This window comes from Lissotriton helveticus, chromosome 2_1 (genome assembly GCF_964261635.1).
Source record: "Lissotriton helveticus chromosome 2_1, aLisHel1.1, whole genome shotgun sequence".
NCBI lineage: Eukaryota > Metazoa > Chordata > Amphibia > Caudata > Salamandridae > Lissotriton > Lissotriton helveticus.
In genome coordinates this window covers 1,391,937,597-1,391,951,807 of record NC_136059.1, presented here as the reverse complement: position 1 = coordinate 1,391,951,807, position 14,211 = coordinate 1,391,937,597, and the positions used below count along the sequence as shown (strand labels likewise).

The following is a 14,211-nucleotide window of genomic DNA, read 5'->3' as shown; positions in this document are numbered from 1 at the left end:
CCATAATTCTAGCAACAGAATCCACAGTGTCCATACCGCTTTGAATGACCATGCGGGCAGCAGCCTGAGTGTCAGAGACAACCTCATTAAAGTTCTTCTTATCATCCTCAGGAAGTTTTGATGATAATTGCTTCACTGAGTCCATTAGCGCATGCACGTATCTACCTAAAAGGCAAGTAGCATTTGATGATTTAAGAGCCATGCTCCCAGAAGAGAAAGTCTTCTTCGCAGACAGATCTAATTTTTTAGACTCTTTGTCAGCTGGCACTTGAGGGAAGGAGCCAGCAGCCCTATTAGAGCAAGCCGCCTGAACCACAAGACTTTCCGGAGATGGATGCGTAGAAAGAAATGCAGGGTCATCAGGAGCCACCCTATAGCGTCTTGCAATAACTCTTGAAACTGCAGGAGCAGATAAGGGCTTCTTCCAAATCTCCTTTATTGGATCCGTCAAGGCATCAGTAAATGGCAGTGTAGGTTCCACAATTGAAGAAGGAGAATGTAAGACTTCAGTGAGGATGTTGGGTTTGTACTCCACTGTGGGCAGCTTTAAATTAAGAAGGTCAGCAGCCTTCCTAATGACCACGTGATAGGGTGCCACGTCTCTAGATGGAGCATCAGAAGCTGAAGGCAGAACCCACTCAGGAGAGAGTTCTAGACCACTAGCATCCCGAAGTTCATCGAAATCATCGTCATGATCAGGAAGCTCGCCTTCTTCCACATCAGAACTCTCATCATCTTTTTGTTCTAGAAGGCGCTGAGCTCTTCGCCTCGACCACTCCAATCGAATCGACGTCGACGGATCCGGTAACGACTCCGACGGAGCCGGTTCCGACTTCGATCGAGGAGCCGGAGCAGGACGAGAGTCATGAACAGGTGTGGTACCTCGATCTCGACTGCGAGGTCGATCCGGAGTCGGCGAAGCCGCATGCGGAGTCGAAGACCTCGGTGGAGCCGTACCGAGCCATGGTGGAAGAGGCGCCGGCATGAATGGCATAAACGGAGCTGGGGCATACGACTGAGGAATACCCAGATTGTATGATAATGGACCCATGGGACCAACAGGTGCTCCAGTGGGGTACATTGCCCTAGAATATACTCCGAACATTGCATTTAAAAAATGCGAGGGATCCTGTCCAGGACCAGGAAAGGGAGGGTACAGACCTACCGGATCCAATGGAGGTCGCCCCGACACACCCTCACTCTGACCTTCCGGATCCGCAGGAGTCTCCGCTGGAGTCGGTTCATGAGGAATCACTTCTTCTTCCTCTTCATGTTCCGAGGACATCGGATCCGGATCCGGCTCCGGTTCCGGCTCCGGGGCCGGAGAACCTTCTTTCGATAAAGCAGGAGAAGGAGAGACAAAGTCCTTACTATGTTTATGAGACCTTCTCTTCGAGTCAGAGGATTCCTTCTCTGAATGATGTTTCGAACTGTGCTTCCTCCTCTTATGCTTTCTCCTCGAGGAGCTCGAAGCGTGACCGGAAGCCGATTTAGATCTAGACCTCGATCTTTCCCTGGATTTCGATTTCTCTTTAGATCTCGTATCCTCACCAGATCTCGAACCCGCTCTGGATCTCGACGCCGATACCGACTTCGATCGAGACCTTTGCTTCGACTTCGACCTCCGTGACGTCGATCTTGAATAACGTCCAGAATCCTGTTTTACCTTAGCTAAAAGTAATTTAGCTTCACGTTCTCGAAGTGCCTTCGGATTCATCTTAAAACAGGAATTGCAGTTCTTGACGTCGTGACTCGAACCAAGACACCACAAACAGTCCTTATGTGGGTCAGTGATGGACATCGTGCGGGCACAAGACCTACACGGCTTAAAGCCTGTTTTCCTCGACGACATCTTCGGAGAAGAATCAAGTCGTAAGAGAGAAACAGTGTCTATTAATAAACAGAAAGATACTAAGTATCGCAGTAAGATCCCGAAAACCGTTAGCGTCGAAGACGCGGAAAAAAGGGAACTGACGTCATCACGCCGGCGTGGGCCTGATATAGGGTCGGTGACGTCAGACGGAGTCGCGCGCGATGCCGTGCTCCTGTGACGTCGCCCACGTTGGCGTACTACGAAGAAAATTTCCGAACGTTGCTGGCGCAAGGGGGATATTCACAAGGTGAGGAATCCACACGGCAGATGTATCTATCAGAAAGTCTGCACTGTCAGTTGAGAGTTAGTTGTCTGTCCTATGTACTGTGACACCAAGTTGATATAGCCAAACAGTTGGGGCAACTATAAGAGTAATCAGGACATGGAAAAGGACACATCTATACTACCTTTGCTCCATACACTTACTTGTAAGCATGTTGAAAGGTTCAGGAAGCACCTAGTGATGTTGAACCTTTCTGATATTTTGTGTGAAATGCACCTGAGTGTGAGAATATGCCTCCTCATCAATGTATGTCTTGGACACCAAATTAAAAATGTTCTTAAAAGCAGTGAGTCTAGGAAACCAAACACACAACTCCAAATAACTAACAATAACCTTCTGAGATCAAAAACCCTTACCAGTGGCCTTGAACTTTGGAAGAAAAGCCAGTGATACTCTCAGGGAGGCTACAGATGTAAAGAATCCAGGACAATTATGTGAACACGCTGTAAAGTAAGGCACACTTAATTACTTAAGAGAGACCAAAATTATTTCAGGATACGGCAATAGACCTAATGCCACCATAAACACAGGTGACTGTTTTGGAGGCACCCAATCTGGGTTCTTGCTGAGCGTGAAATGCAGTAATTCATCCAACAAGGAAAGCCAGATCTTAACTCTGTATCCTTACACATGAGACAGTTTAGACATGAGAAAAGGAGTCACTATAAGAACAAGTTGCCTCCTTTCTGGCGGATACTCAAACCACAGATTCCTCACTGTAGGAAGGTGGATATCTGACTATATGGTTAGCCCCACTTTTTGCCTGGTGTTTTGCTTGTTTTCGACTTAGTTGGCCTGGGACCCTGCTATTCAGGGCCCCAGTCTATCTGCTTTCTCTATAAAATGGACTCCATGTACTTTAGGTACATACCAGATTGGTTACTGGGTCACCCTTGTCAGCCCCTGTATAGTGTACCCTAGTTACCCAGGGCATAGGTGCACCCTAGGCCTACCAGGGGCTGCAGCATGTATTGTGCCAACCCTGGTTTGCCTTCCAAACTGACACCACAGGTCTGTTCACACAGCCTGGGTAAGGTGGTGTAATCACCCCTTACTTAGATATAGTCTACCTATATCTATAAATATATATAGACACATATGCACCAATAAGTCACTCCTATGGCAGGTCCTAACAATCATGGAGGCAGAGTGCTTGGTTTTATGTGAGAGGGTGCCCTAGCATGAGCTGAGCCCCTCCGCAGCTTTCGGAACCATCTCCTTATAGCTGTTCTATGATACAGCCATACCACATACTCTTAAGTGCATTATAATCCTCGCGGTTAATGCTAACTTTGGTTTGGCTTTATCAAAACATGTTGTGTAAGGTGTCAAACACTTTGGAATACTACTCCCACCCCCAGTCCTGGCGGCGGGGATAGCATTCCACCTACAAAATGGATGCTGCTGCCACAGACACGAGTCTGCCCTCCTGCTGCTGGCCGAAACTCTGGCAGGGGAGGCCTGGACAATAGGTTCCCTGTCCAGGGAGGTGCTAGCAACTCCCCAGACAGGCTTTAGTGTATTGGGGCAGGGAGGGCTGCATTCAGTGAATGCTTTTCAGACACTGCATGGGGCACACAAGGTGCTCCTTGCATTTCCCAGTTCAAACAGGTTGCTGGGGCATTCAGCCCCAGCTCTGGCGCGAAACTGGACAAAGGGAAAGGGGTGTAACCACCCCCTCCCCTGGTCCACCCATAGGAGGAACCTTAAAGGTAGTCCAGCCCCTAAACTTCGTATAAGTATAGGATCCCTGCCCTTAGGACTTTAGATTACCCTGGACGAAAGTCTGAAACATATATCCTGGACTTTTGACATTCCATTTCGACTGGAAGTCGGAAGACATCTCCCTTGCGGTCAAGGAGTGACCACCCTGTTCAAACAGGCACCAACAGCAACTTTGCCGGTCTGCATTGTCGAAGCTCCCGCCGGAAAACGAAGACTGTGCGACACAGGACACGGACTCCCAGACATCTCTGACGCTGCTCGATGTTCTCAGCAAAGCGGAGACCCGTGGCGGACACGAGAGACGTGGGACCGGAACTCCTGGACATCCTGCATTTTGCAAGCTGCATCGACTGCCGAGGTATCTCGAAGTTGTGCATTGGGGTGCTTGAAGCCTCAGCCCCGAGCACCGATGCTCAGGCGCCCACACTCCACGAGTGTCCCGTGGGCCCCGCTTTTGCATTTCAGCTTGAGGCGTCTTCCCGGTTCGTTGCCTGTTGGCTAGTGAGCCCCCTGAAGCTTACTTTTGAATCTAACTTGCTTTCCTGGTTGCTCCAGGCTTGCTCCAGCTTCCCTACAAAGGAGAAGCGCCACAGACCTTGCTGGTCTGCGCCGAAGCCAATCTCGACATCTTGCGTGGATTGCGTTTGGCAAGGCTTGTTGGGTCCAGTCCGGATACAGACACAGCAGTCAACTAGATCATTCGTAGGACAGCTCGAATCCAGCTCCTGGTCGTCGTCGACGCCTCCTGGACCTCGTGGCTGAAGAGATAAGCTTCACCCTTTTCACCTGAAATCACCCGTCATCGCCTGGTTCCTTCCTGGTCACTGGCAAGTGACCCAGACTCTGTCTCCTCTGCTTTCAGGTTCTTCAGATCTTCGATCCAACCGGACACTTTTCCTCTGGTCGCCTACAGCACTTCTTTGCAGATCTCCATTGAAGTAGAAGACGAAACCCGACCCCAAAAGACACGTATGCTCCCGGCTTCCGTGGGTGAGGTAACAGGAATACTCTGGTAGTGCCGAGGGATTGGCCCTCCAAGGGTCCTAGTCTAAAAGGGCTCCATCGTAGTTAACCTAGAATTGTCCTTAAAATGTAAAATTGTAACTTGTACGTTTCCCATACGTTTCCCACGGCTGTGTTTAGTCACTGCACGCGTCTCCCGTGGGACTCCTGCACCCTATCCTTTAGTGGTTCTAGACAGCCCCAGCGATTCCACAAGCTCTAGGCCTGCTTTCTATTCCTCACGTGGTTCTTATACTACTATTTTAGTATATGGTTTGTGAGGCCCCTAGGGCAAAACGTATACTGTGCAACTTATCGTATGCTAATGAAGTTCCTTGTATTGTACTTTTACCTCTGACCTCATAAAGAGTGCAGAGGGGTTGTGTTTAGAATAAATACATATATATATCTGATATATACCTTGTGTGGTATACTTTCATTTGGTACTCAAAAGGATTATAATTGGTAAAACAACTTGCCTAATGCGCTCTCTGAAGTCTTAGCCTGATGACTGCCGGTCCATGCTACCACTAGGATAGCTTTCTATAAGGTTGACTTTACAACCACCATCAATAAGGGTCGATTAGACTGGTGCAAGGTGCCCACTAGAACTAGTTGACATCATATGCCAGGCTAACTTCTCACACAGAAGGCCATAGCAGTATTGAATTCCTCTACCAATAACATACGGTTTCCAGAGGGCATCAATGTTCACCTAGAAGTGGTAGCAGGAGTCTAGCAGTACAATCCTGCTCACTCTGATGCTCCACTGTTGCCCCAAAATGAGCAGACTTCCCACAAATGCCCATCATTGATCAGAATGGCACAGCACTATCAGGAAATGCCTGCACTGGAAGAAACACGAGGTAGGAAGAAAGTGGAGGATGGGGTGGGATCAGGAGTCGCAGCTTGATCCAACTCAGTTCTGCAGGCTTCTGCAATAGCACAACAAGAAAGAGCTTTTACTGGCCGATCCAGAGCAGGAAGCATCTACTCACTGCCAAGCCCCTTATCTTGTAGCCCAACACGGAGCAGGCCACGACAAAGCAAGCAGGTGGGTTCATTTCCTAGTAAGATTTCAAGCGTGTTAAGGCTTTTGTTGCAGAGATCATTGTGTAACCTGCAGATCACAAGTTCCAAACCTAGAAAAATTGCTCGGTGAGTAATGCACATGCTACACACATCTGCATATATCAGGCATCGCATATGTTTTAAACCTTTAGGTTTTATCTCCACACCTGCACAGTGAACCCCTGCAGGTTTTAACTCCACATCAGGAATGCAACAAGAATGTTTCCTGCAAATATGTACATGTAATAAAATGGTAATACTGACGCATCTAATTCAAACCAAACTTTTTTTATTTTGAATTCAATGTTTGGTATACAGGTTTTAAGAGCATTTGAGCATCATGCGCTTTTCATCCAATTTTTACTCATTTGTGAAATAGACAATTGTTTTTACTATGAAGTAATTAAATTTCCTCTAAGAGGCAGCACAACTAGAACTTGCTTTAAGTTCCCTCATATGTAAACAATACGAAGCAAGTGATTTATTTCTAATTACATTACCTATTTGGTCTATTTGAACACATGAGTTAATATATTGGTACAAATTAAAATCCTGCGTTGTGTACAGATCCATCATACTTTTAATGCCTTAAGTGGTTCATTAATAGGGTCAAGTTCAAGTATGCTATCATTGAACATAAGTAGCATGCCTGTACGCATTCCTTTAAAGTTGTTTGATAAATATATTAGCACGGTTTGAAATTATTACTGGTCCACTGCATTACCTTAAGAGCGTAATCTTTTCCACTTCCAACATCCTGAGCTTCATATACAAAAGCAAATCCACCTAAAAAAACAAAAAACGATTGTTGAACAGAACATGGCATTATCAATTTGATAAACATCCAAACCAGCACACATACAGCGAAACACAACAAACAAAAAAACTAATAATTTTAATCAGAGGATCCAGAGTAAGTTATCCCTATTTGTTGTCTTCTTCACTGTCCAATCATCTACAGGTCCCCAATGCACAAAAGGGAAACTGAAACCTTTTCATAGTAAATTTTAATTCAGAAAAAACAGTATGCTGCATTTTACACTTAAAACCAAGGACTTAAAATGGGGAAAAAACAATGCAGAGCAATTCAATTATGGTCTGACTACACAACACTCCCACTCCACTTACCCAAGAGCGAACATATAACAAGCATTTGCAGTGCAATAGGTCTCCCATTTACGAGAGTTTAAGCTATTGGCATTGTAAATGACAATGCCTATTTTTGTTTTCCTTTATTAAAACAAATAAAAAAGGCATTGTCATTTACAATGCCAATAGCTTAAACTTGCGTAAATGCAAGACCTATTGCATTGCAAATAGATGTTTAAGTTTAAAACGGAGCGTGGCGCAGCTTCAAGGACACCGTGCTCTGTTTCTTTTATATTTATTTGAACTTTAATACTGAGCGCGGTGTCCTTGAAGCAGGCGCCGCGCTCAGTGTTAAAGCAAAAAATTACCTTCTGGCGATAGCCAGTAGGTATATATAGTTAGGACCTAGCTACCATAGGAAATCTGCAACATTCTATTGGGAATAACTTTGGCGCCGGTTGAGGAATTTGCGTGTAATTTTCCAAAGTTTTGGCCAGCTCCGCTGCGCTCCTTCCCTGAAAGTTTCGGGGAGATTCGTGAAGTGGGGGCTGAGAAAAAAGGGGGGTCCCAAAACGTGTTTTCCCCATGTTAATTTCCATAGGACGTTCTGACAAGGCTACAGCCCGAACCGCTGAATGGAATTACACCAAACTTGGCAAAATTGTAGGGACTGGTACGCAGAAGTGCCTTTGCTATATTTGGTGAAAATTGCTCATGTGTTTTTTATGAAAATTAACTTCAAAAACACATATATATCTGGCCGGAGCCTAACCACACATCTCATCGTGAGATCTGATTGGCTGTCAGCACTTCATCCAAGAAGTGTTGGCAGCCATCTTGGGACCAATATACATGATAGCACCTCATTAAAAAGCATTGTTGTTAATAGAGGGTTTTAGGACTTTAGTTACATTATAAATCATTTGTTGATGGTACCATACTCATTTTAGGAATTGTGGTGTGTTCTAAGGTGATTGTACCATGTGAAAAAGCCTTCTGCTGGGATATCATGAATCATGTTTGAAAGAAAACTATTATCTCATGCTTTTCCCACAGTGGTTTGGAAGGGGATCTATAAGCTAATCTAAAAGCATATTTTCTGTAAATTCACATTATCTTTCTCAGTCATGTGAGAATGAAGTCTGACATTCTCAGTAAAACATGTACATCCAACAAGGACGGAGACTGTCAGTTGATTCCTTTGTGTTCTACTGCAGCCTCCTAGAGTGTTCTAAAGAACAACTAGAGCGCTACCAGTCCTACTTATTACAAAGGTATGGCACACCTGAAGCCATCTTGATTAGAATAAAGTGGTAACTCTTAAAACATTTAATTTAAAAAGGAACAAAATGAGGGGGTATATTTTGCCATAGAAAGTATGATTAGTGCTGCAGAAAGAAAAATTAGGGCACATTTTGAGTGACTTCCCAAATCCTCTTCTATTTCATAAAAAAATTCTGACATGCAGTCTCCCAAGATGGCCACCAGAGACAAAAGAGCCCAAATGTAGCCCAAATATCACCCAGATGTAGCCCAAGTATAGCCCAATGACAGAATGTCCCAGAGTGTTCTAAAGAACAACTAGAGCGCTAACAGTCTTACTTATGACAAAAGTATGGAACACCAGAAGCCATCTTGATTGGAATGAAGTGGTAAGTCTGAAAACATTTAATTTAAAAAGGAACAAAATGAGGGGGTTCATTTTGCCATAGAAAGTATGATTAGCAGCAGACTTCCCTGGTGAGCCGTAGCTTTACTACAGTGATCTAATGAGCAACTAGAGTGCTAACATTCAGAATTTATGGCAAATGTGCGACACATCTGAATGCCTTCTTGATGGAACCAAAGTAAACAAGCATTGAAAATGCAATAGATCTCGCCCTCGTTTAAGTTAAAGCCATTCTGTTTGTAATGAGGTGGCTTTTTAGCTCTGCTTTTATTAGTGTTTTTAAAACTTTCATGTAAATAACATGCATATGTATGCATATATGTATATGTATTTACATATATAATCTGCATATCTATATAAATACAAATATAAATGCATGCTTCATTCCAATCAAGATGGCTTCTGGTGTGCCATACTTTTGTCATAAGTAAGACTGTTAGCGCTCTAGTTGTTCTTTAGAACACTCTGGGACATTCTGTCATTGGGCTATACTTGGGCTACATCTGGGTGATATTTGGGCTACATTTGGGCTCTTTTGTCTCTGGTGGCCATCTTGGGAGACTGCATGTCAGAACTGTTTAATGAAATAGAAGAGGATTTGGGAAGTCACTCAAAATGTGCCCTAATTTTTCTTTCTGCAGCACTAATCATACTTTCTATGGCAAAATATACCCCCTCATTTTGTTCCTTGTTAAATTAAATGTTTTAAGAGTTACCACTTTATTCCAATCAAGATGGCTTCAGGTGTGCCATACCTTTGCAATAAGTAGGACTGTTAGCGCTCTAGTTGTTCTTTAGAACACTCTAGGAGGCTGCAGTAGAACACAAAGGAATCAACTGACAGTCTCTGTCCTTGTTGGATGTACATATTTTACTGAGAATGTCAGACTTCATTCTCACATGACTGAGAAAGATAATGTGAATTTACAGAAAATATGCTTTCAGATTAGCTTATAGATCCCCTTCCAAACCACTGTGGGACAAGCATGAGATAATAGTTTTCTTTCAAACATGATTCATGATATCCCAGCAGAAGGTTTTTCACATGGTAAAATCACCTTAGAACACACCACAATTCCTAAAATGAGTATGGTACCATCAACAAATGATTTATAATGTAACTAAAGTCCTAAAACCCTCTATTAACTACAATGCTTTTTAATGAGGTGCTCTCATGTATATTGGTCCCAAGATGGCTGCCAACACTTCTTGGATGAAGTGCTGACAGCCAATCAGATCTCACGATGAGATGTGTGGTTAGGCTCTAGCCAGATATATATGTGTTTTTGAAGTTAATTTTCATAAAAACCACTGGAGCAATGTTCACCAAATATAGCAAAGGCACTTCTGCGTACCAGTCCCTACAATTTTGCCAAGTTTGGTGTAATTCCGTTCAGCGGTTCAGGCTGTAGCCTTGTCAGAACGTCCTATGGAAATTAACATGGGGAAAACACGTTTTGGGGCCGCCCTTTTTTCTCAGCCCCTACTTCACGAATCTCCCCGAAACTTTCAGGGAAGGAGCGCAGCAGAGCCGGCCAGAATTTTGGTAAATTACACGCAAATTCCTCAACCGGCGCCAAAGTTATTCCCAATAGAATGTTGCGCATTTCCTATGGTAGCTAGATCCTAACTATATATACCTACTGGCTATCGCCAGTAGGTAATATATAAATATATATATGGGAATTATGGGACACTGAAGGGGCAGGATACGACCAACATTTGATTAATCAAAGCCAGATAGGAGCGGTGGACAGTTTGGGAAAACGGATAACTGTCACTACTCCGTTCAAACCTCCATCAGTGTTCAATCCAGTTATGCCACGTGATGTGATTGACATCTTTCACGAAAATACGACAAAACAATTAAAAGACCTACAAAGAAAAACATGCGTGCAAAAGAAAAAATACAAAAAACAGACACAGCAATACGAAGCACTTACTTCCCGTCTGACTAAGGAGAAGAATGTTGTCATACGTGGAAGCGACAAAGGAGGCAACATTGTGCTCATGACCAGGAGTAATTACGATAAGGAGGCCTACCTCCAACTCAATGATCCTCGTTGCTATGAGAGGATTAACTTCTTGACATTGAAAACCATCAAAGCAGAGTATCATCACAAACTATTGAAATGGAAAGCCAAAAAGTTGATTTCTGATGCAGAATTTAAATATATGAAGATTGAAAATCCTGTGACTCCTTTAATATATTTTATTCCTAAAGTACATAAGGATGTCAACAACTCCCCTGGCAGACCTATCATCTCGGCCAGGGGAGGACTATTGGAACGCACCTCCATCTATATTGATTGATACAGGGATATGTACGTTCACTTGAATCCTATGAACAAGACACAGGAGATTTTCTGCACAAGATACAGCACATGGAGTGGGCTGAGGGTGATTGGTTGATGGCACTTGACGTCACCGCCCTTTTTACAAGTATAGTGCATACTGATAGTTTGGCTGCTGTCAATTATTATTTATCGCGACGATCTAACCGTTTCAGTGACCACAATGTTATGCTTCTACAAATGCTTGAGTACTGTTTGTCGAATAATGTATTCATGTACAACAGTCTCCTCTACCGGCAATTAAAGGGTGTGGCAATGGGGGCCAGCTTCTCTCCAAGCTTCGCTTGTTTACACATGGGAGCTTGGGAGGAGCTGGTCCTCAAAAGCAAACACTTGGAAGTCTTAAATGCCAATGTAATTGGATGGTATCGATGTATTGATTGTGAGGAGTTGGCATGGTATATGATGTTCACTATTCTAGTGAACACCTTGCACCAGCACAAACAACCCTTATGGTGATGGTTGTAAGTCAACCTTATAGACCAGCTATCCTAGTGGTAGCGTGGACAGAACAGTCTTAGGCTAAAAGACGCTTGAGGGCGTGTAAAGCCAGCTGTTTTACCATATGTAACCCCTTGAATATCAAATGAAAGGACACCACACAGGATATATATAAAATATATATGTATTTATTCACTAACACACTCCTCTGAACTCTTTATGAGATCAGAGGCAAAAGCACATAACAAGTTACTTAATCAGAATACGTTAAGTTGCACAATTTACAGTTAGGCCCTAGGGGCGAAGCAAACCATATATTAAGAAAGTGGTATAAGTACCACGTCACGAGAAAAGGAAAGGCCTAGGGCCTAGAGAATCGCTGGGGCTACACTATCTGAACCTTAGGTTAGGAGTAGGAGGCCCACAGGCGGCACGTGCAGTGTCTTTACACACACGCGAGAGTCAATGTTAAGTCAATGGGAACTTAGCAGTTGGAAAAAGAAGGATTTACGACACTTCCGGTTTAGCTAGAAGGAAACAACTAAAACCCTAGACACTTGGATAGTCAATACCCTTGGGAGCACCGAAGTACTCACGTTACCTCACCCACAGGAAGCGGGTGCATAGGTGTGAAGATGTGTCGGGTTTCACCGTTGAAACCTATGGAGACCTGGAGGAAAAATGCTGCAGGCGACCAGGAGGAAGATGTCCGGGTGGATCCAAGGGCGGATCTAGGATTAAGAGGACCTGAAAGCAGAGGGGACAGAGTCTGGGTCACTAGCCAGTGACCGGGTGGAACCAGGAAGGAACCAGACGACGTCAAGGAGCAATCAGGTGCTGTCGTGAAGCTGGTCTCTTCAGCCACGCTGACCAGGAGGCGTCGAGGACGACCAGATGCTGGAGAGGAGCTGTCCCACGAGGGTTCTCGCAGATGGAGGGGTCGATCGCCGGATTGGAGTCAACAAGCCTTGGCAAAGGCAATCCATGCAGGATACAAAGAAGGCTTCTGATTCAGACCAGCAAGGTCTGAGGTGCCTCACCTTTGCAGGGAGGCAAGGGCCAGTCTGGAGCAACCAGACCAGCAAGTTGAATCAAAAGGATTGTCGTCACAGAGGCTACTAGCCAACGGGCCAGCAACCGGACAACGCGTCGAGCGGAACACAAGCAGAAGGGCCCCACGCGGAACTCGTGGAGTGTGGAGGGCTGATCTTCGGTACAGGTGGAGCTCGGATTCGGGGCTTCTCAATCCCCAGTGCACAGCTGCGAGGATACCTCAGGAGCTGCACAGTTAGCAAGTCGTGGACTTTTCAAGATGTCCGGTCCCACGTGTCTCGTCGCCTCCACGGATCTCAGCTATGCTGCAGACGTGAAGAGAGGGTCAGAGAGGTCTGGGTCTTATCAGGCTCTGTGCTCGGGTCCCGGCGGGAGCGTCGACAGAGCAAGCCGTTGATTTGCTGGATGGAGCCTGGTTGCCCAGGGTGGTCCCTTCCTTGGCCACAAGGGAGATTCTTCAGTCTTCAGCTTCAGCAGAATGTCGAAGGTCCAGAGTTTTGTTCAAGTTTCAGTTCAGGATCAAATCTAAAGTCCAAGGACACAGCTCCTACCTTTATACAGCTAAAAGGGGCTGGATTTGTTCCTAGGTCCCTCCTATGGGTGGGACCAGGAAGTGGGGTGGTTACACCCCCTTTCCTTTGTCCAGTTTCGTGCCAGAGCTGGGGCTGGAGTGCCCCAGCAACCGGTTTGTACTGGGGAATGCATGAGGCACCTAGTGTGCCTCAGGCAGTGTCTCAATCTATTCAGCCCTCCCTGTCCCAATACACAAAGTCCTGTCTGGGGTGGTGCTCGCACCTCTCCAGGCAGGAAACCTATTGTCCAAACCTCCGTGACTGGAAGGACTCCAAGCAGCAGGAGGTCAGACTTTTGTCTGTGGCAGCAGCGTCCACTTTGTGACGCTGGGGCTCTGGTTAACTTTAACCGGGATAGTCAGCACTAACATGTCTTCTCCCTCTAGAAGGGTGGAATGCTACCACCGTCGCCAGAATTGGCAAGGGGGTAGTATTCCAAAGCATATGACACCTTAGACTACATGTTTAGATAAAGCCGAACCAAAGTTAGCATTCAACCGCGAGGATTATAATGCACTTAAGAGTATATGGTATGGCGATATCATAGAACAGCTATAAGGACATGGTTCCGAAAGCTGCAGACAGGCTCATCTCACACATAACCAAGCACTCTGCCTCCAGGATTGTTAAGGCCTGCCATAGAAGTGACTTATAGGTTACTGTGTGTCTATATATAAGGGTATATATAGGCATACTATACCTAAGCAAGGGGTGATTACACGACCTTGCCCCAGCTGAGTAATCCGCCGGTTGTGTCAGTTTGAGTGGCCAGCCAGGGGTGGCATAATACATGCTGCAGCCCCTGGTAGGCCTTGGTTACACCTATGCTCCGAGTACCTAGGATACACTTCTACAGGGGCTGATGAGGTGAACCAATTCCCAATTGTGGATGTACCTAGAGTACATGGTGTGAATTTAGAGAGAGTGCATCTGGGCTGTGGGTCTGATTAGCAGGCCCACAGCCACATCTAAGTCGGAAACCAGTAAAGCAAAAGCAAATAGTGGGGGTGACCATAAGAAGCAGACCCTACTCTCCAACATCGATGATTTATTTGTGACCTGGAGGGGCAGTGAACAGC

At 45.2% G+C, this 14,211-nt stretch overlaps 1 protein-coding gene across 1 annotated transcript in view; it reads right to left on the bottom strand.

The window, feature by feature from the left end:
- The window catches only part of GAK (cyclin G associated kinase), a 1,786,158-nt gene that overhangs the window by 1,643,516 nt on the left and 128,431 nt on the right, over positions 1 to 14,211 (bottom strand). The window contains exon 2 of the mRNA XM_078676333.1: positions 6,679 to 6,740. Within this exon, the coding sequence (XP_078532459.1) occupies positions 6,679 to 6,740 (62 nt within the window). The remainder of the gene's footprint in view (positions 1 to 6,678; positions 6,741 to 14,211) is intronic.